A 22,481-nucleotide genomic window follows, 5' to 3' on the forward strand; every position below is an offset into this window, starting at 1 on the left:
TGACTCCTCCCCCTGGTGTCTCTGCTCCTGTCAGGACGGCGGGGTGGAGCAGCTCGCTCAGGGATTGGCCAGCCTGGACATCACTCAAACTACCTCAGCCAATCCCACTCCTTCGTCCACTCCGGTGGGCGGGGCTAGGCAGAAGGTCCGTCCCAGCCCTCCGAAGAGCTCCAGTGAGGTTGAGGTGAAGGCGGAGTCTGATGGAGTGACAGCTGAGAAGAGCCAATCAGCAGCCAGCCCGCTGCAGCCCCAGGTGAGTCTTTTAGACGCTGAAAAATAAACTTTGAATCTAATTCTACAATCATTTTCACATTTTTTTCTCTGCAGATTTCTCTTTAAATTATTTGTAAGTGACCTTTAGATTATACCTTCGTCTTCATGCTGTTCCTGAGGTCAGAGGTCAGAGGTCAGAGGTCCAAACAGCCGGGTTGTAGCTCACCTGCTGCTAACGTCCGCCTCTTCTGATTTGTTCAGGAAAGTTCAGTTCAACTTCCCGACTTATCCTGTTAACCTGTCCACCTTCAACAGGCTGTTGCCGGGGCGACCTCAGAGTCAGTTGCCGTTGGAAACCAGGCTGTTGCCGAGGCGACCGCAGAGTCAGTTGCCATCGGAGGTGGTGAGGTCGCCAGGGGGGCGGAGCCAGAGGTGGAGGGAGCGTGTGGTTGGTCGAAGCCCCAGGCCGCTCTGGAGCTGCTCTGTGTAGCCGAGGTACAGCACACACACACACACACACACACTTACACACACACACACACACACACACACACACACACACACACACACACACAGGAGGTGGAACAAAAGCTTTAAGAGAGGGTTGAAAACTGGCCTGTAACAAATTTTAAATCTATAATTGTGATAATAATAAATAAGAGCAGGTGTGTGAAGAGTCTCAAGAAGAAGACTAATCTGCTTTGGGTTTAGACTTTAGTTTCTCCAGGAGCCACTCACCTGTCTGTCTGTCTGTCTGTCTACCTGTCTGTCTCTCAGAGCGCCATGTACGTGGTGGACCCTCTGCCTTGGTGTCCTCATCTGGACGCAGTTAAGCCCCTCCCACCTGCAGGTATCGACGTCTTCCTGCCCTGCCAGGACTGTGGCTCTGACGCCGAGAACTGGACCTGTCTCACCTGCTACCAGGTAGGCTGTCTCACCTCCCTGTCGCACCTTTTAGCAGGTGATTGCATGTATTTATTTCTTCATGTGTTTCTGTGTGTGTGTGTGTGTGTGTGTGTGTGTGTGTGTGTGTGTGAGTGTGTGTGTGTGTGTGTCTGTGTGTGTGTGTGTGTGTGTGTGTGTGTGTGTGTGTGTGTCAGGTGTATTGTGGTCGTTATATAAACGAGCACATGGTGACCCACGGCGTGGTGGCAGAACATCCCATCGTGCTGAGCTTCGCTGATCTGTCAGTGTGGTGCTACCTGTGTGAGGCCTACATACACAACAAGGTACCTGTGTGTGTGCGTGTGCGTGTGTGTGTGCGTGTGTGTGTGTGTGTGTGTGTGTGTGTGTGTGTGTGTGTGTGTGTCTCAGGCCTCCAGCTGCCTGCTGTGTTTCGTCTTTACAGTAAAAGTGCTGGTAGAAATGTATTTCTGTGCGTCAGCAGAGCACTGGGACGGGGTCGGGGTCGGTCGGGGTCAGGGTTAGGGTCGGGGGTCAGGGGTCAGGTTCAGGGGTCAGTGTCAGGGTCAGGGTTTAGGTCAGGGGTCAGGGTTGGGGTCAGGGTTTAGGTCAGTGTCAGGGTCAGGGTCTGGGTTTAGGTCGGGGTCAGGGTTAGGGTTGGGGGTCAGGGTTGGGGTCAGTGTCGGGGTCAGAGGTCAGGGGTCAGGGTCAGGGGTCAGGATCGGGGTTTAGGTCAGGGTCGGGGTCAGGGTCGGGGTCAGTGTCGGGGTCAGGGTCAGGGGTCGGGGTCAGGGGTCAGGGTTAGGGTTGGGGGTCAGGGGTTGGGGTCAGTGTCGGGGTCAGGGTCAGGGGTCAGGGTTAGGGTTGGGGGTCAGGGTCGGGGTTTAGGTCGGGGTCAGGGTCAGGGGTCGGGGTCAGGGTCAGGGTTAGGGTCGGGGGTCAGGGTTGGGGTTAGGGTTGGGGGTCAGGGTCGGGGTCAGGGTCAGGGTCGGGGTCAGGGTTGGGGTCAGGGTCGGGGTCGGGGTCAGGGTCGGGGTCAGGGTCGGGGTCAGGGTTGGGTTAGGGTTGGGGTTAGTTGTTAGGGATATAATTCAGGTGCACTGGCCTACAGATCTGATAAGGTGGGCGGATGTAAGGGAGGTGGAAGCCCCTCCCGAGGGGGCCAGGGGTTGGTCCCCAGGCAGAGCATCCACGGCAGAGGAGGAGGGGCCTGCTATGAGGTTTTACCAATACTATAAAGGGTAACGGGGTGGAGTCCACACCCCCAAGTTAGTTTGGGAGTGGGGGCTCCACCCCGGTCCCGGCCCCACGGATCCCTGGGGGAGGAGGACACATCATATAGTAATAAATAAAAAAAAATAATAAATAATAAATAACAGAATAATAAATAATGTAAGTGCTATAATAAATACAATTCAGAGTCTGGGGGGAGGTCTAAAATAAGTGCTATAATAAATAAGTGCTGATAAAATTGTAAAGTGCTAAAAGTCACACCAATCATAAAAACGATAAGAAAATTATATAATATATAAAAGAAATATATAAAACACACTATATAAAACTCGGATAATAAATTAGGTCTCCCCACCATCCTCTAAAATTCATCAATAAATAATTAAAACTCAATTCCTAAAAAAGACTAAGAAGAGATGTCCTCCTCCCCAGACGGGGAATCGAACCCCGGTCTCCTGCACCGTAGCTGGAGACTCTATCCCTTGGGCTATGCTGTTTGTATGTTGGTTTAGGGACCCGCGAGGCCAAAAAAGCAGGACCAGGGAAGGGACGACCACACCGGGAGTGGATGGTTGTGGTTTGCTACTTAGTCAGCGTTGAGTCCTCCCGGTGTGGTGGTCCCAAGCCTGTGGATCCAAATCTTCTCCGCTCTCTTCCTCTGCCCGCAGGACCAACGGTCATTGTTCTCGAGTCCTGAGATTATGAGGTGGGTGGGTGGGTGGGTCTGGAAATGTTGTACCAGAGGGGTGGTAAGTCGACCTTCCCCGATGTTATATAAGTGTTGGGATAACCGGGTATGGATGGAGTGTTTTGTTTCTCCTATGTAGTGTTTATGGCAAAGTGTGCAAGTGATGATGTAGATGACATTGGAGGTGGAGATGGAGAGGGAGCCTAGGGTGGGGTGTGCAGTTTTGGTGTGTGGGTTCTGGATGAATTTTCTGGATTTATAGTGATGACTGTGTGGGAGTGGAGGTGCGGGTCTATTGTCGGTAAATTTGGATCTGGTGAGGATGGACTGGAGGCTCTTATGTTTACGGTAGGCGGAAATGACTTTATGATTGGAGAAGGCCGGGTGATGTGTCTGTAATCTTGTAAAATTGTGTTTAACTATGTGATGGAAACCTGTTATCTTATGTGAGAAGGTGGAAACAAAAGGTATGAGACGTGGAGGGGAAGAAGGTATGTGTTGTTGTGTGGCTGTATTTACCTGGGTGGGATCCGAGCGGTCGCCTTCCTGGGGGTGGGGGAAGGGGAGGGGGTTAGGCTGGGGCAGGTTAGGGTTAGGGAAAGGGGTGGGTTGGGGGTTAGGGTCGGGGTGGGGGTGGGAGGAGGGATACACACCCTGGTTCGGGTAGGGGGGAGGGTTAGGGTGAGGCGTAGGGGGTGGGGGATGGTTAGGGTTAGGGAAAGGGGTGGGTTGGGGGTTAGGGTCTGGGAGGGGGTGGGAGGAGGGATACAAACCCTGGTTAGGGTAGGGGAGAGGGTTAGGGTGAGGCGTAGGGAGTGGGGGAAGGTTAGGGTTAGGGAAAGGGGTGGGTTGGGGGTTAGGGTCGGGGTGGGGGTGGGAGGAGGGATACAAACCCTGGTTCGGGTAGGGGTTAGGGTTAGGGTGAGGCGTAGGGGGTGGGGGATGGTTAGGGTTAGGGAAGGGGGTAGGTTGGGGGTTAGGGTGGGGATGGGGGCGGGAAGAGGGATACAGACCCTGGTTAGGGTAGGGGAGAGGGTTAGGGTGAGGCGTAGGGGGTGGGGGATGGTTAGGGTTAGGGAAAGGGGTAGGTTGGGGGTTAGGGTCTGGGAGGGGGTGGGGGTGAGGATACAAACCTTGGTTCAGGTAGGGGGAGGGAGGCGACGGCTCGGATCCCTGGACCTGGGCTGGGGGAGCAGATGAGGGAGGAGATGAGCGAGTGGGAGCGAGAGAGGCCAAGGTGGAGTCTTTGATGTAGCGGAGGAAGCGTTTTGAATATCCTCTGGATCTGAGGCTATGGAAAAGTGTATTGGTGGCTTTGTGGAAATCGTCGATGTTGGAACAAATTCTGTGAAAACGGATGAGTTGTGATTTGATGAGACCGCGGAATGTATGTTTGGGGTGATAGCTAGGGGTTAGGGTTAGGGGGTCAGGGTCGGGGTCAGGGTCAGGGTCGGGGTCAGGGTTGGGGTCAGGGTCGGGGTCAGGGTCAGGGTCGGGGTCAGGGTCGGGGTCAGGGTCGGGGTCAGGGGTTGGGGTCGGGGTCAGGGTCGGGGTCAGGGTCAGGGTCAGGGTCGGGGTCGGGGTCAGGGTCGGGGTCAGTGTCGGGGTCAGGGTTAGGGTCGGGGTCAGTGTCGGGGTCAGGGTCAGGGTCAGGGTCAGGGGTCGGGGTCAGGGGTCGGGGTCAGGGTCAGGGGTCAGCAGAGTGACGGTGTGTGTCCTCCCTGCAGGTTCTGCTGGAGGCTAAAAACGCAGCGCACTGCGCCAAGTTTGGAGAGGAACTGCAGCCCTGGAGCTGAGAGGAGCTGCAGCACCACCTGTCTGTCTGTCTGTCCACCTGTCTGTCTGCCTGTCTGTCCACCTGTCTGTCTGCTTGTCTGTCTGTCTGTCTGTCCACCTGTCTGTCTGTCTGTCTGCCTGTCTGTCTGTCCACCTGTCTGTCTGTCTGTCCTCCTGTCTGTCCACCTGTTTGTCTGTCTGTCTGTCCACCTGTCTGTCTGCCTGTCTGTTCCTGTCTGTCTGTCTGTCTGTCCACCTGTCTGTCTGTCTGTCCACCTGTCTGTCTGTCCACCTGTTTGTCTGTCTGTCTGTCCACCTGTCTGTCTGCCTGTCTGTTCCTGTCTGTCTGTCTGTCTGTCTGTCTGTCTGCCTGTCTGTCTGTCCACCTGTCTGTCCACCTGTCTGTCTGCCTGTCTGTCTGTCTGTTCCTGTCTGTCTGTCTGTCTGTCTGTCTGTCTGTCTGTTCCTGTCTGTCTGCCTCCTATTAGTGTAAATGTGAAACTTGGACCAGCTGAAGCAGCTTGGTGTGTGTGTGTGATGTGTGTGTGATGTGTGTGTGTGTGTGTGTGTGTGTGTGTGTGTGTGTGTGTGTGTGTGATGTGTGTGTGTGTGTGTGTGTGTGTGTGTGTGTGATGTGTGTGTGTGTGTGTGTGTGTGTGTGTGTGTGTGTGTGTGAGCTCTGTTAGCTGACATGCTAATCAGAATAGGACAGTGATGGTTAGCTAGCTAACAAGGTGACATGTAAATAAATCAGTCAGATGATCAGTCCTCCAATATGGCCGCCAGCGGGGGCGGGGTTATGTCTGTCTCTCTCTTCAGTCGGTTTGATGTTGATAACAGAATGTGATTGGACTGTTGAGTGTGTTGCCATGGATACTGTAGCCAACAGCAGTGGTGCTTTATGGGACATGTGGTCCTAGCCGCCTCCAGCTGGACTGTACGGTGTCCCACAGCGGCCAAAAGACACAGCACCTTCAGACGTAATGCAAAACAAAGAGGGCTGTTTCCTCCTGGTGTGGTTCTCAGAGCCGTGCTGACCACCTGCAGCAGGTCGCAGGTTCCATTCCCTGGACATGTGACGCCTCACCAGCAGCCTCTGGGTCCTGATGATGTTCTGTTCCAAACTCACCAGCGTCTTAAGGTTCTCCTGTGCCGTGTGCTGCAGACGACCCGCTCAGCGTGCTCGCCGCCGGGCTGCCAGGTCATGTGACCCGGCGGCCGCCCCGCTGAACGTCGCTGAGCGGGATGTTTTTCTCTTCCAAGCCAATCAGATGCAGCGAACGCGGAGCCGTGACGATTTGGAAGCATCTGATTGGTGGAATCAGTGTGATTTGGAACATCTCAGACTCTGGAAGCGTCCCAGCCTGGTGCTCAACGTTCTCCGGTGCAAACCTAAAGAACCAGCTCTTAGAACCGTTTTTGTGTGTGAGTGTGTCGTTGAATATGAAGATGAGTTTCCTCCTGCAGACGCGGCACACGAACACACCAACACGCCGTTAGCACGATGCTAAGCTAACACAGGCGAGCGTCTGCTGCTGGGAAATCATCTTCAGTCTCCTGACGTTAAATCTGCTTCGGTCAGAAAGGATCCACACGCCTTTCTGCTTCCTCTCTCACTGCGGTTTGTAAAGTTTAGATTAGAGTGTGTTTGCTGTGTTTCACCGTCACACGAAGCTTTAAATCCGGCTCCCAGCAGAGGGACATCGAGCGCGGGAGCGTTTGATTCTGTCTCCTTCAGAAGAGTCGCCGTAAACTCTCTGAACAGGACGAGGTGTGTTTGATTTGTTCTCATTTTTGTCAGAACACAAAAGAATCAAGCGCTCCTCCGGTCACTCAGATGTTCACCTGCACATTTTAATTCTCCCAGGTTCTGGTGTGCAAGTGAAGGCACCGTCGTGTATTATCATTTTATTTAGAAGTTAAACTTTGTTCCAGTAAACATCAGTATGATTTCTTCTGTAACTTGTGCAATATTCTGTTTCTGAGCTGCAGTACCTTTTTACACCTGCCTTGTCATTGTTTTATTGGAATTAAGGTTTGTTTATATGTATCTCTCTTTTTATTCTTTTCTTCTCCAAAAAGCACATGTCCAACAGGAAGTTGATCCCAGCAGCTGATTATTACTGCAATAAAAACAGTTTTTTACTGCATGTCGTGTGTCTGAGGCTCTGTTCAGTCTGATCACTGAGCTGCAGGTCTCTCTGCTGTCTGAAGCTCATCATCAGACAGTGATGGTGGCCTCCATAGGGGGCGCCGGCGAGCGTCCGCTCTGCTTGTCCCACACACAGGGCAGGGACGCTGCTTCACCTCAGGGAGCTCAGATGGAGTCCTGATCTGCTCGGGAGCTTTCACTCCGTCTCCTTCCTTCTTACCTGGAGAATCCTCCATTAGAACAGCAGCCCACCAAGGTGGGACACACCTGGCTGTTAGAGGGGACGGGAGACGGCCTCTGATTGGTTCACTGCATGTTACACCCAAAACACAGCCAGGATTCATGAAGAGACTCAGGACAAGCCTTTTGGAGCAGGAGGACAGAGCAGGACAGACGGGTCGGGTCAAAGAAATGAACATTCTGATTAATAGCAAATGGGTTTAACAAACAAAAACAAAACAAAACAAAAAAACAACTCTCTTTGGGTTCGTTAAGTAAAGGCCCGGCAGCAGGGAGGAGAAACACCTCCACATCGAGAGAGAGGCTGTGTGTGATTACCCATGAGGCACTGCGGTGCCACTTCACTGATTATTATTCATCTCCAGGTCAGAATCTGATGTTCTTTAATGTTCTGTGTTCTTCTGCACATCCAGAAGCTCACACACACACACACACACACACACACACACACACACACACACACAGTTTGGCGTCCAGCAGTCGTCCTGATAAACCCTGAGCTGCATCACAGCTGTTCAGAGGTCAGAGGCTGGAAGCTGAGCTCTGCCTCTGTCCTGTCAGGGTTTTCACTCCACTTTTCACTTTGCTGCGTAAACGTGCCGCCACTAGTCTGCAGTGACGTCACGTTTCCAGGTGCTGACAGCAGGGATGTATTCAGCGGCGTTACGATACGTAACGTTGTGTGACGTCGTCTCGTTGAATGATCTGTTTGGTCGTAACGTCTTGTAACAGAGAGCAACATGCCTCACAGGTAGTTTTCGACGTTTTGTGGGCGTGTCACAGGTGTTATCCAATCAGCATCAGCCTGTATTTAAGCCTCCGTGATTTAAAACGCTAGAGCTCCATCATGGCTTCCAAGTCGCTATATTAGTGCAGATTATGTTTAAAATGTTACCCATCATTTGAAGAGGTAAAAGCACATGTAGCCTATGTGTTAACTGCGCTGATAAATCAGACATAGTTTATTGTTTGTTTGTGTTTTTTCAATAATATGGCACCTTTTATTCAACTTATGACTTAAAACTCATTTGTGTAGGCCTATGGTACAAATCTTGGAAACAATGTTTAACAATAACTGTTTTTTTCATAGTGGACATTGAATGTATTGCAGTACCCCTATAATTAATGATCCATGTAAAGTAATGTCCTGCTCAGTCAGTTCTTCGGCTACAATCGCGAGGAGAATGGCCCTCTCGGCTTCCATACTTGCAACGCCGCGTAATGCAACAGGCTGTTCAGAGCTTTATCATTTCCGTTAGCTTGACGTTACACACCGGTACGTCTGCGCTGAATACACCCCTGCACATCTTTAAAGGAACAGGACAGGAAGAGGTGGAGGAAATGATCATTAATTCAGGTGGGTGGATGATTTATGTGTGCAATAAATACTTTCTGCTCTGCTGTGGATGACCTGTCCTGGCAGGCTCCCTCCTCTGCAACCTGACAAATTTATTTCATTTCCTTCACAAACACAGAGAACAAGGCAGTGAGCAACTTCATGAGAAATGAACTGAAAATTAGGGAAAAAAGCAAATCACCTGAAATTAAGCAACATAAAAAGGCCTAAAAAAAAAAAAAAAAAAAAAAAAAAAAAAAAATCAGAAGGAAATGATGTGAGATTTCAAAAAAAGGCATTGCAAGAAAATGACCTGAGATAAAGCAAACAAAAAACTAGAAAATTAAAGAGACTTGAAAATTAGCATGAAAAGATTTTTTTTCAAGTCAAGTTTATTTCATCCATAAAAATGGAAATTACAGTGCTTGTACCCACCGTCATACCCTCACAAGACCTCAATTCAGAGTAAATAACATGCATGCCTATAGTTACAGGCAAAGATAATAAATTAACATTAAATACACATATAGCTAAAAAAGTTTTCCAAATGTGTGTGTGACGTGCTGATGGACTCAGCAGAGCCGTAACGTGGTCAGAGTCAGGTGTGTGTACGTCTTCACTCCTGCAGCTGCTCTCGTTCCTCCTGAGGTCACTCGCTCTTTCAGTTTCTTGACCCTGAGCTCCAGGAAATGACAACATCATAACCAACAGAAGCTTTTATCTGTCATCTTCACTGAGACCTGCATTCACCTGCAGTCATCTGCAAATTTACCACATGCTGTGAATGGTGATGGTGATTTTTAACCTGCAACATAATTTTAAATATCAATAATACCAAATATAGGTTTCTGGACTTTTTTGTAGGGTTGTTTTTTTTTTTTTTTTTTTTTTTGTGATAATTTTATTTTTTTCTCATTAATTTTCAGGTCATTTCTTTTTTTTTTTTCTTTTTTTTTTATGAGTTTCTCTCTCTGTCTACATTCATGTGGAAGCAGCAGCTGAATGGAAAAGTCAAACCTCCGTCCCGGTTCCTCTGCATGTTCCAGAACGTTCCTCTGATCTCCTCCCAAAGCGAGCAGTGAGCTGCTTCAGCCACAAACTCACAGTCTGACTCTGCGCTCTGAAATCTTTATTGATAAAATGTTTGTTAACATGGAAAAGCATTAAGAATGAGTAGAATGGACCTTTAATGCTGCTGCTCTGCTTGTAGAAGCATTCTGGGAAATGTAGGCGCTCAGTAACTGCAGTAGAGGAGGAGGGCGGTGCCTGCAGGGGGCGCCACGCAGTCAGCTCTGTTCTCACCTCTTTACTTTACCTCCTTTGATTCAAGCTCCTCTTTATTCTCATGTTTTTAAATCTCTACATTTTATTGTTTTATTCTTGAGTGTGTGTGTGTGTGTGTGTGTGCGTGTGTGTGTGTGTGTGTGTGTATGTGTGTGTGTGTGTGTGTGTGTGTGTGTGTGTGTGTGTGTGTGTGTGTGTGTGTGTGTGTATGTGTGTGTGTGTGTGTGTGTGTGTGCGTGTGTGTGTGTGCCCCCCCGCAGTGACAAACATCAACAGCAGAGATTCTCCTCCATCTTGTGTTTCCGGTGAAGATGTGACCTGATTTCTCCTGATCCGGAGGTCCGCCATTATTATTATTATTATTATTATTATTATTATTATTATTATGCTCATCATCATCATCATTATTATTATTATCATTATGACGTAGGGAGTTAAATCGTTTTCTCTCTCTCTCTCTCTCTCTCTCCATCGTCTCTCTGCAGCCTCTGATCCTGCACACACACACACACACACGCACGCACAGACAGACAGACAGGCGGGCTGAGCGACAGACAGGTTAGCAGACAGACGGCGGAGCCTCAGCATCTCTCAGGTAATTTGAATATTTGGATATTTTTAATATTTTTCTGTGTCGCTGCTGTTTGGTTCCTGCAGACATTTTCACATTTCCGACATTTCAGACTGAAGCGTCGCGTGCGCGTGCGCGTGCGCTCGCGCGTGTGTGTGCAGGTCTGTCACAGAGCCTTCAGTTTCAAATATTCCTGCAGATTATTTTAACGTTAACATTTGCGTAAACTGTGCTCGTGCACGTGCGCGCGCACGCCGTCGGCTCGTCGGTGTGTTTGGTTGTCCGGCTGCGTGATGGAGGCACGCGCTGCAGCGGGCTGAGCGCGTGCGCGTTTTCATGCGTTTATCCAGTTTCAGTTTTCAGTTTTCTTTATTTACCTCGATGCCGGAAAAAACAACAATCACAAGACACGAGGTGTTTACACAGCAGAGAAAAGGTGATGAAAAGAAAAAAGATACAAAAAAGAGAGACAACAAAAAAAGGCTCGAGGAGGGACAGGAGGAAGCAGAGCTTATCTGTATCCTGCCCCCCTTTTCCAAATACAGGAGGACGCTCCTCAGTGTCGTGTTTCTACAAAAATGGAGTACAAAGGTACAAAATAGCGTATATATAAAAAAAGAAACCCTTCTGATATGTGTCAACAGTGAGTATGAAAGACACAGAAAAGCGCTATACAAGTAAAAGTGCTTAGACTGCACTGTATATTAATGTAAAAAAAAGAAAAACAGTTATCATATCACACATCATACCTGTACAATATGACAAGCGAGTCATCCCGATGCTGAATGTTGACGTGCACGCGCCTGTCACGCATAAAGGAATCAGTTTGATTCACATCCAGTTCAGATGATGTGCGTACGTGCACGTGCGTGCGTGCGTGATGCATTCATGGTCCTGTCAGTTGGTCTCATCCCACTGTCAGGAAACTGCTGCTGATCTCTGACACACACACACACAGAGAGAGGAGAGAGAGAGAGAGAGAGAGAGAGAGGAGAGAGAGGAGAGAGAGGAGAGAGAGAGAGAGGAGAGAGAGGAGAGAGAGAGAGAGAGAGAGAGAGAGAGAGAGAGAGAGAGAGTGTGTGTGTCCACAAGTTGTTTCACTTTTTTTTTTTTATCTTTCTGGCATTTGAATTTTAAAAACCTGCAACAGGAACAGAGTCCTGAGCTGGAGTGAGGAGTGTGTTCAGGACAGGAGAGTTCAAGTCAAGTCAAGTTCAAGTCAAGTTTATTTCATCCATTAAAATGGAAATTACAGCGCTTATACCCACCGTCATGCCCCCACAAGACCTCAGTTTAAAAGTAAATACTGCATGCGTGCCTATGGTTACAGGCCTAGTTAATACATTAACATCAAATTCACACACACAAAAGAAAAAAAGAAGATCATAAATTAACATTAAGTACTCTCATAAGACTAAAGAAGTTCTCCAAATGTACGTTTAAAGTGCTTGTTGTGCTGCCTAATCGCTTGAGGTATAAAAGAAAGAGCATACCACTTAGTGCGTGTCACTGGTGGCCTTAACCGGCCACTATCCATAACCTTGCTGCTCAAGCAAGCATGAAGAGGGTGACTGAGTTTGAAGCAGTAGCCTATCACAGGAGAGGGTGTGCTCGGCCAGGAACTCAGCACAAGCGCCTCCTTCCTGGCCGCATCACTGTCGTGATAATAATGACGGTCAAGCACACCCTCGTGTGTAATTATTAATTATCATTAATTAATTAACTATTACCAACAAAATAAAATGTATGATTAGCCAGCCAGCTTGGGCTTATCATGTTTTCTAGACATCGTGATTCCCCAAAACTGAATAAATACCACACACAGCAACACAAAACTGCTCTGCTAGCTCAATCATGTTGGAACTATCAGCTGGAAAAAATCATTTTTTCATGGACTGATAGTTATACTCCTGCCGACTTCTCAGTCATTTTTAAGCTAGCAGTTGCCATGACAACGACTCACCGACACAGCTGATCTTTATCTCCAACCAACTTATATTAACAGTTATATTTAAATACAGGCTACTGCTTTCCAGTGTCGACCAGAACAAACATCTGTCTTTTCATAAAGTCACCGGCAGATGTTTTATTTCAGCTGGGGGTGTGTCACTCCAATTTAACGTCAGCTCCGATTAATGTGGCTAAGCAGCAAAAGTAAGGACAGTAAGCAGTCACATTAAGGCTGAACAGAGTTATAGAATCACCTTTTCAGGCTGTTATCAATTTACCTCTGAAATAAAGACCACAGTTTTCACAGATGTGTTGATTTATTAAATGTTCATTTCAATGTACAGATGCAAACAAATTGACAAATTAATTAAATCAACGGCCTAGGCTACTCATTAAGACTAAACAAATTAATAACGATTAATAGGCTAATTAATAACTGATAACATTAACACATTAATAACAAGAACAAAGTTACAGCCGCACATCTCCATGGAAAATCCTACAGGTACTGTCCGTGGTGCTGAATCTGCCTCATTTGAGCACATTCTAAACTTCTGATTGACCAATCAGATTGCTCGGTTGGATCTACGTGTTGTATAATCTGTTGAAAACGCCGTCGCTGCTACAGCCGGTTACAGCGAGGAGAGCCTGTCTGTTCATGTGAAGAAGTCAAAGTGAGCCACCTTCCAGAAATACCAATAAAAATAAAATCTAGCTTCATAAATTTTCCTCCTCAAACCAAAAGTCAGTTCCTCGTCCTCGGTGTGGAGCAGCAGCGCCGCCCTGCATCACCACAACAACACAACCACACAACACCTGTGCAAGGCTTTTATTTTGACAGATCCCATCATGTTTCCTCAGTCTGCCAGCAACTTTTATGTTAGCCCGAAATATAATTTCTATTATTTCATATTAAACCAAATCATTACATTTCATATCATGGGGTTTTATGACCAGCAGATCAGTCAGCTGGTCACAGTCAGCAGATTTATTGATCATTTTAAAGGTTGACCCCCTCAGTTCCTCCCAGTGAGATACATCAGCAAGTAGAGGTGAGCGATAAATTATATACAGGGCCTTATCATTTAATATATATATATATATATATATATATATATATATATATATATATATATTTACATCTGCGATGGACTGGCGACCTGTCCAGGGTGTTTCCTTGCCTTCGCCCTATGAGCGCTGGGATTGGCTCCAGCAACCCCCCGCGACCCTAGTGAGGATAAGCGGTTTAGAAGATGAATGAATGAATGATATATTTACATGTCAAGATTCAGATTCATGCAGGATTGGTATTGACTTAGAAATGTTACCTTTAATATTGTCAAAAGAATGTCCAGAAAACTGTTTTCATAATGAGAAACAAGAAATAAGAAATGACCATGAAGGGTCATCAGGGGTCATCAGAGGTCATCAGGGGTCATCAGCATCAGCCGCTTCACATCAGCTCTGCAGGTCAGAGGTCAACCTCAGAGTGACATCATCATTGTCTGGCTATGATTCAGCAGCATGACTCAACGTTTTGACCGACAGGAGGCTCCTGATTGGCTGTGCTGATACTGAGCCTCAGGTGTCTGTCTCTCTCTGTGTCTGTCTCTCTCTCAGCATGTCGGTGTCGCCCGCCCTCTCTGACCTGTCTCGCCTCTATCAGACGGAGTTTGTGCGCAGCGCCCGGGCGGTGGGTGTGCTCTGGGCCGTCTGCACGCTCTGCTTCGCCATCATCCAGGTGGTCGTCCTGGTGCAGCCGTCCTGGATCGGCACCGCCGGCGGACGCCACCAGGGGGCGGGGCCCGCTCCGCCCAGCGGCACCCTGGGACTGTTTGAGGTGCGTTCACAGCCTGATGGACGGTCGGGAAGAACACGACTTGATTTGATCGCTTTCAGCCCAAAAATTAAACCAGCCAAAACAAAATGAAACGAATGAATGAATACAAAAAAATATAAAAAAAAAATTTCAACTTGTAACTTTTTGCACATTTGTGGGTCGTTACTTCTTGTTGCTCATTTCCTTTTTCCTGTGTTTTAGAACTAAATCAAATGAATCTGCTCAAAGGCTTAATCCTGTGTGTGTGTGTGTGTGTGTGTGTGTGTGTGTGTGTGTGTGTCAGGTGTGTGTGGAGACGGACTGGCCCGTGCCGGACTGCCGTGGCGGTCTGTCCAGCCTGACGCCGCTGCCGGCCTTCCAGTCGGTGGCGGTGCTGGTGGGCGTGTCTCTCTGGTCGGTCTGGACCAGCGTCGTCTGTCTCTGCCTCTTCAGGTTCTGTAACGCCGCCACCGTCTATAAGATCTGCGCCTGGCTGCAGCTCACCGCAGGTCAGGGGGCGGGGGTCAGTGTCACACCTGTCTGTCTCTCCCTCACCTGTCTGCCTCTCACCGGTCTGTGTGTGTCTCTCTGCAGGATTCTGTCTCGCTCTCGCCTGTCTGCTGTTCCCAGACTCCTGGGAGAGCGCCGAGATGCGAGCTCTGTGTGGAGACACGGTGAGTCACCACAGGAAGTGATGTCATCACCCCGCTCAGGAGGTGATGACATCACCCTGCACAGGAAGTGATGTCGTCACCCCGCTCAGGAGGTGATGACATCACTCCGCTCAGGAGGTGATGACATCACCCTGCACAGGAAGTGATGTCGTCACCCCGCTCAGGAGGTGATGACATCACTCCGCTCAGGAGAAGTAGATGAGAAGTGTTATATCATCATTTTGATGATATAACAGTAATAAATATAACAACACAAACAATAACAACAATAATAAAAAAAGATTTTATTTGTGCGATTCTCACTTTACAAAAAAAAAACCCATAAAAATCACAACAACAAATAAAATAAAGCTGAAAAATTAAATCAAGTAGAGAATTTAACACGATCATGTTTGATGATTTATTGATTACACTGATGATATTGATCCTGTATTGATGATATCACTGATGCTTAACCTTAACCTTAAGGCTTAACCTTGATTGGTGATGCTGGTCCTGTACTGCTTTGATATTGATACTGATATTGATATTGATATTGATATTGATATTGGTCGTGGTCCAGGTGAGCAGCTTCTCCCCGGGCTCCTGCTCCGTCCACTGGGCCTACATCCTGGCCATCCTGGGCGTCCTGGACGCCGCCATCTTGGCCACACTGGCCTTCGTCCTCGCCAACAGACAGGACGCCCTGCTGCCGCCCGACAGCAAGGAGGGTGAGACAGGACCATTTTCAAAATAAAAGTCCTCTCAGGTGTACCTGACCTCCTGTTAACGCCTCCTCTCTGTCTCTGTGCAGTCACCACCGGCCTGCTGATGTCAGCCTGACCAGCCAGGTGAGTCTCCTGATGACTCAGCATTTACACACCTGAACCACCTGAACCACACCTGAACCACCTGAACCACACCTGAACCACCTGAACCACACCTGAACCTCACCTGAACCACACCTGAACCACACCTGAACCACACCTGAACCACCTGAACCTCACCTGAACCACCTGAACCACACCTGAACCACCTGAACCACACCTGAACCACCTGAACCTCACCTGAACCACACCTGAACCACACCTGAACCACCTGAACCTCACCTGAACCACCTGAACCACACCTGAACCACCTGAACCACCTGAACCACCTGAACCTCACCTGGCTCTCCTGGCTCTCCTGGCTCTCCTGGCTCACCTGGTCCAGGGGGCTTCTAACTTCAACCCCATTTGAACTCATTTTGTCTGCAGTGTGGCTGATATCAAGAAATATTATTTTTTACAAGTATTTAAACACAACAAATCTGATGTTTAAATAGACGATTTTATCATTAAAAAATATAGTTTGTTTTGTGCTACTTCTGTAATTTTGTTCTTTTTGGCAAATGCTACACTGATGTTCCAGTAAATTTATTTGCAAATTTGCTAATTTCACGTTTTCCCAACAGATTCACTTGATTTCTTTCAAAAACTGGAAAAAACGATGAATAAATTATAAGCAAGAAATTAATAAAAAGTTACAAGAAAAAGACCAAAACACTTGAAACTATTTTTTTTTTTAAATGCTAAGAAAAGAATATTTCTAATGATAAACAGCATCAATCTAAAGGAGGCCCCCTGGGGGCCCCGGGCCCAGTTTGAACACCACTGAGCTGAGACACCATTCAGTGCAACATCTTTCCATCAGAGACTCAAATCACCACGGCAACATTCACCGGCCAATGAGCAGCGAGAGCTGGCAGAGGGGGAGGAGCCTGGACTGTTAACCTTTTTAAACCTGAACACATTCGTTTGAAAAACATGCAGAGAAAAGTCACGTTCACATCAGAGAAGAAATGAACAAAACCTCTCTTCCTCCCCCTCTCCTCCTTTTCTCCATTTCTCTCCATCCTCTCCTCCTCCTCCTCCTCCTCCTCCTCCTCCTCCTCTCTGCAGGATGGTTGATCTCTTCTTCCTCCGCCGTCTACATCCAAGAAAAATACAAACTCAAGCTGGAAATCGTTCCTCTCCTCCATGTTCTGTTCTCATCATCACCTGGTTACCTAGCAACCGTGTTTGCCCTCCTGTTGTCATGGAGACGGCAGTCAGGTGAGGGCGTCTGTGCTCAGGGAGGAGGCCGAGGTACGGGGGAGAGAAGGATGGGGAGAGAAACGAGGAGTGGAAAGGATGGAGGGATGAAGAGCAGAGAAAGGAGAAAGAGAAGAGGGGTAAAAAGGGATGGAGGAGAAGTGAGGAGAAAAAGAGGAGAGAGAGCGATTTAAAATGGAAAAACAGAACAGCAGAGTTCCCATGAAAACCTGGAAATTTACAGACTGGTTTTCCAGTCATGAAGAAAAAAAAACACATGGAAAATTAGAAAACTGGTCACATGACCTGGAAATATTATCAGAGAGGAGAGAGAGATGAACAACAAGAGAGCGGATGAAGGGAAAGGTGAACAGAGGAGATGAGAGAGAGAGACAGAGAGACACAGAGAGAGAGAGAAAGAGAGAGAGACAGAGAGAGAGACAGAGAGATAGATAGAGAGATACACTTTATTGATCCCAACCAGGGAAATTCTGGTGTTCCAGCAGCAACAGTACAGTACAACATATAATAAAGTTAAATAAAATAGAATAAGAGAGAGAGAGAGAGAGAGAGAGAGAGAGAGAGGAGGATGACAGGAGGAGATCAGAGTTCAGAGAGGAAGAGGAGGGAAGCTGCCGTTCAGGTTTCCCTCTCCGTCTGTCTGTCCATCCGTCCGTCTCCTCCCGACTCAGATGTCCCTCCATTCAACCTACTTCCTGTTTCTGTGTCCTCCTCCTCTCCGGCTAAGGAGGCTCGTTTCTCTGTGCGTCCCTGAAGGCAGCGCGGGCTGGAGGTCATTGACCCTCTGGACAAAATCCTTTGATTTCCTCTCAGATTTTCTGCAGCGGAAACTCCAGGCCACGAGGCCGACAGAGTCAAAGTGAAGTTTTCACTGTCATTATTATGTCATTATTTTACATTCATAAAGGTTATTTTTATTTTCTGTATTTTTTTTTTTTTTTTTTTTACATAAGAATAAACACTTTCCAGCAAAAAGTGTCTTCAAACACCAAATCTGTGTTTTTATTTGTGTCTTGTCAAAACGGAGGAAAAGTTTTTTTTAAAAAAGTGTGTTTATGTATGTATATATATATATATATATATATATATATATATATAGATAGATAGATAGATAGATAGATAGATAGTCAGGCCAAAATTTTGGACACACCTTCTCATTCAATGCGTTTTCTTTATTTTCATGACTATTTACATTGTAGATTCTCACTGAAGGAATCAAAACTATGAATGAACACATGTGGAGTTATGTACTTAATAAAAAAAGGTGAAATAACTGAAAACATGTTTTATATTCTAGTTTCTTCAAAATAGCCACCCTTTGCTCTGATTACTGCTTTGCACACTCTTGGCATTCTCTTGATGAGCTTCAAGAAGAAGTCACCTATATTAACCCTATATATATATATATATATATATATATATATATATTTATATATATATATGTACACACACACACACACACACACACACACATATATAGATATAGATCTATATAGATATAGATCTATATATATGGATAGATGGATAGATAGATTAGAATCTGTACTCCTCAACAAAATATTGTTTTTTATATTTGTGAAATGAAATGAGGGAATTTTGGAATTTTGTTCAGAGGGTTTAATAAAACATTTAAAAATAAGAGCCTGGCCCAGGAGAGGATAGATCTGTTTTACATAGATGTGCTGAATGTTGCCGTGACCTTTGACCTGTGCAGCACATGGAGCCCGGTCAGCGCTGAGGCTTCCAGCCTTTTTCATCAAGTCTGAGCTGTGACTTTTACTCTGAAATACAAACGTCACTCCCCCGCTGAACATCCTGCCTGATCCAAACTGAGCATGTGCAGCTGTCAGAGATAGGACAGAGGCAAGATGTCTCACTTGTCAACTGTTTTCATCATTTTTTCAACTCGGGACAAAACGACGGGCTCTAGTTTCCCGGCGCAACCCGAGGCTGAGATGGGAGTGGTGTTGCAGCAGGGGGAGGGGCTGACAGATTCAGCTTGGTACAGTGACAGTTTAGTGTTAAAACGCTTCACCGAGGTGCGCCCAAAGCTCGCCATCTGAAGCCAGGTCTACTTTCAGCGCAAGGCGGAGCGCAGCCGGTGTAGTGGAAGTTTGGCTGACAGGGGCGCAGTGTTCACACGTCACCAAAACCTCAATCAGCACAAACGGTGCTAATCTCCTTTGATCTGACATCAGTTGTGACGGGACAGTCGATATGGAGAGAAATTTATGTGCTGATTAAGATTATAGCATTGAATCGTGGTTTGTGTGGGTATTTATTACATTGTTAATGTGCCTGACAGTCTGGAAACCTGCCTGTGAGGTTTTGGTGACGTGTGCACGCCGCTCAGCCAGACTTCCACTACACCGGCTCCGCTCCGCCTGCGGCAGTAGACCTCCATGTCAGTTGTGTAAACGTTCATTACGCCTTCACGCAGCGCATTTTAAAGGCAAGGACAGGGGCTCATTTGATTGGTTTAAAGTGAATCGGCTGTGTCAAACCCACTCCACGCCTTCTCTCCTCCCATGCCAGTAGGAGGGATGGCGGAGTACTTGCACCACGGCGCATGGCGTGCCAAACTTTCAAAATCCACCTGGCCACACCCAGTTGGTGAAGTGCAGCTGCGCTGTGCCCCCGCCTCGCCAGGTCTGTGAAACTAGAGCCCCGAGTGTTTAACATCAGACTGTCTCTCATTCAGTCTTTTTGAAAACGTTTTGAAAGTCTTCTGGCTCAGAGATGAAGCTGAAGGTGTTTAACCTCCCGGAGGAAGAGCTGCAGGTCACGCTAATGCTAATGCTAATGCTATCGCTAGCTGCTGCCAGGCTGCTGGTCACGCTGCAGGGCTGTTTCATGCTAATTAAACTGTTTCATGCTAAAACTTTAATTAGGAACGAGGCTCCAGGCTGATCTGACTACAGCGACCAGACGTCTCGTTTGTCCCAGTTTGTCCCAGTTTGTCCTGGTTTGGCCCAGTTTGTCCCAGTTTGTCCCAGTTTGTCCCAGTTTGTCCTGGTTTGGCCCAGTTTGTCCCAGTTTGTCCTGGTTTGTCCCAGTTTGTCCCAGTTTGTCCCAGTTTGGCTCGGTTTGTCTTGGTTTCAGGACGTGTGTCCCGGGTCAGGTCAGTTACCTGTAAAACATTTTTCAACCTTCACTACAGGGCCAAAACCACCATTTCAACATTGGGGGGGACAGATATTGAATTTGCTATTGCATGGCTAATATATTCCAGCAATATTGGGGGGGACATTTTTGGAGTGCCTGAACATTGTCCCCCAATGTATATGGATGTTTGGTCCCTGCTTCACTACCAGGTTGTCCTGTTTTGTTGCTTTTCTCGCTGGCAGTTCAAACCAAACACACACACACACACACACACACACACAGCACAGTGTTCAGTGTTTCCTGCTGAACCCAGCGATGCCAGCGGCGACACGCTCTGAACTCGGCTGGCGGCGCTACGACCCCCACAAACCGCCGTGCCACGTCCCGCTCGGCACAGAGGTAGTTGGCGGTTCCTCACGGGAACGTGGTCGCTCCGCCGGCTCTGTGTCAGACGTCAGGAACGTCCAGAGCTGCTCAGTGTCTTCAGACCAACAGTTTTGTGTTTACCAGAGTTTTTACAGTTTTAACATAAACTAGGTTTGATTTTGGGAGAGGACACGGTTTTCGCTCTGCTGTCCTCGGCGCTGAAAGCTGCTGACATCAGTTTCCTCCTGATGGAAACGTGTGAGGGTTTGTACTTTACCTGCCTCTAAACACCAGCCAGTGACTGAGCAGAGCATTAACAGGCAGATTTCTCCTTTTGTTGATCCCTGCAGTGACTCTAAAGGTTTTTCAGTCTAATGTTTCCTCTGAGGAAAGATCCAGAATTTACCTTGTCAAAGTAAAACCTGATTGTGGTGTCAGATGTAGTTTCATTAAAGTTCCTGACCTCGCTCTACTGAAGAATAAAATCAACTGAGGTCGACTAAACAGCTCACAGCAGTGTCAGAGAGCGATTTTCAAAAACTCTGTTCCACCCGGAGGAGAGTCTGTCCTGTTTCTTCTGCCTCTCTGGACTGAAGCTCCGAGCTGAGGGGTCACATGATTTGTCCAGCAGCTGAGGGCGTTTGTTTTATAGATACACACGGCGTTGTGTCATCAGCACGTCATAGCTGGGGGGCGGAGTCACCTGGGTGGAAAACATTGGTCAGATGATCCAACGCAATGGCCTCCGGTCGCGTACGGAGAAATCTACAACTATCTGACTGAGTCGCCTGGTAAGAGACACTATTACATTTTCTACAGCTGTGTTCAATTAAACTTACCTTAATATCAAACAGCAAGAGCCAGTCATGAATTAATCATGTTTCTGGAGCTCATTTGAGTGAATTACAGGTAGGCTAGTTGTTTTGACACATGAGCTGACCAATACAGATGTTTGCCAATAACCACCTCTTAGTCAGTTTTTTCTTCTAAGACTCACATCTCAGTTAGTTTTACTGGTTAAATAAAGGTAAGTTAGCAAGGAAGTTAACATTGTTATGTTCTGTTCTACAACCGTGTTGTGAATGAGGAAAGCTAAGCTAAAGCTACACCTTAAACAGCACTTTACGTAAGCACACGTAACAATAACCTATCAATAATCAAGAGCATCAGTAAGGTTCTATTCGTCACTCATACAGGTACAAGAGGCAAAATGCATTTTTGCAGTTTACAAACTTATCGGTAATAAAGTGGAGACCGCAGACCCAAACATGTGGTGTGGTAGGGTTCCACAGACCAGATTTATCCTGACGGCGGATGGCTTGCAAAAACTTTGTCCTCCTAAAGGGCTCTGTGTTTATATTTGGCAAACGTATAAACTATAATTCTGGATATTTAGCAAAATTCAATGTGCCAAACGTCACACAGCAGCTCTTGACTATTGTCCGCTCGTTGTTTTCAGAGGTCACTAAGGCTTTGTTTTCCACCCGGGCTAAAGCCGGATGTGACGTTTGTGGGCGTTCCTGTGTAGCTCCGTGTGGATCTGTTGTGCTTGGAGTGCCGGGGGGGCGGGGCCCGTGAGCTCCGCCCCTCTGCTGCTGCAGGTGATGAAAACAAACGCCGTATTTCTGCTGTTGCTTTGTAGTTAGACTCCCCCCACACACACCCCTCCTCCCACATTATCTTTAAGCACAATCAGAGGTCCCTATGCTGCAACACTTACAGTAAGAAAGGGTTTCACTCTTCCACTCATACGTCAGGTAAAACCCAGAGAGCAGGAAGCCCTCAGCCCGCCACCGCACTGTGAGGAGGAACACAGTTACACCAAACTCATTTGTTCAAAAAGCGACTCAAACTGTATCTGGTTCACACTCAAACACTTCTAGTGCACAGTGTAGTAAAACGTGGCCTGGCGTGTTTTATTGTTCTCATTCATTGTTCTCATTTATTGTTCCACACAAACATAAAACAAGAGAAGAGGAATATTAACATTTTTCATCCAATCAAAGAGGACGTCACATAATTCAAATACACACAGTGTGCTGTACATCAGCTCTGAGGGAGGCTCAGTCTCTCCGGTCTGCGTTCAGTTTAGTCTCTGC

The 22,481-nt window shown here is 47.3% G+C and overlaps 2 protein-coding genes across 6 annotated transcripts in view; both read left to right on the plus strand.

Moving 5' to 3' along the window:
* Positions 1-4,955, plus strand: part of hdac6 (histone deacetylase 6) — a 22,982-nt gene extending 18,027 nt beyond the window's left edge. For 4 of the 5 annotated variants that reach the window (XM_030055010.1, XM_030055013.1, XM_030055011.1 and 1 more), the window contains exons 25-29: positions 35-253; positions 529-708; positions 991-1,137; positions 1,314-1,442; positions 4,765-4,955. In XM_030055010.1, the coding sequence (XP_029910870.1) occupies positions 35-253; positions 529-708; positions 991-1,137; positions 1,314-1,442; positions 4,765-4,833 (744 nt within the window). In that variant the 3' untranslated portion in view covers positions 4,834-4,955. The remainder of the gene's footprint in view (positions 1-34; positions 254-528; positions 709-990; positions 1,138-1,313; positions 1,443-4,764) is intronic. The other variant, XR_003928428.1, reaches the window with a different exon arrangement.
* A 5,375-nt stretch (positions 4,956-10,330) lies between these two features.
* lhfpl4b (LHFPL tetraspan subfamily member 4b) lies at positions 10,331-17,022 on the plus strand. The gene is made up of 7 exons (XM_030055977.1): positions 10,331-10,420; positions 13,967-14,186; positions 14,470-14,674; positions 14,760-14,839; positions 15,402-15,549; positions 15,633-15,669; positions 16,759-17,022. The coding sequence occupies exons 2-6, from the start codon at positions 13,968-13,970 to the stop codon at positions 15,659-15,661; spliced, it is 681 nt and encodes a 226-aa protein (XP_029911837.1). The 5' UTR covers positions 10,331-10,420; position 13,967; the 3' UTR covers positions 15,662-15,669; positions 16,759-17,022.
* The last annotated feature ends 5,459 nt before the right edge of the window (positions 17,023-22,481 follow it).

This window comes from Myripristis murdjan, chromosome 7, assembly GCF_902150065.1.
Source record: "Myripristis murdjan chromosome 7, fMyrMur1.1, whole genome shotgun sequence".
Classification (NCBI taxonomy): Eukaryota; Metazoa; Chordata; class Actinopteri; order Holocentriformes; family Holocentridae; genus Myripristis; species Myripristis murdjan.

Coding starts and splice junctions, on each gene's coding strand:
- lhfpl4b (XM_030055977.1), top strand. CDS start 13,968: ATGTCGGTGTCGCCCGCCCTCTCTGACCTGTCTCGCCTCTATCAGACG. Junction 14,840..15,401: donor GAGCTCTGTGTGGAGACACG/GTGAGTCACCAC, acceptor GTCGTGGTCCAG/GTGAGCAGCTTCTCCCCGGG. Junction 15,550..15,632: donor GCCGCCCGACAGCAAGGAGG/GTGAGACAGGAC, acceptor GTCTCTGTGCAG/TCACCACCGGCCTGCTGATG.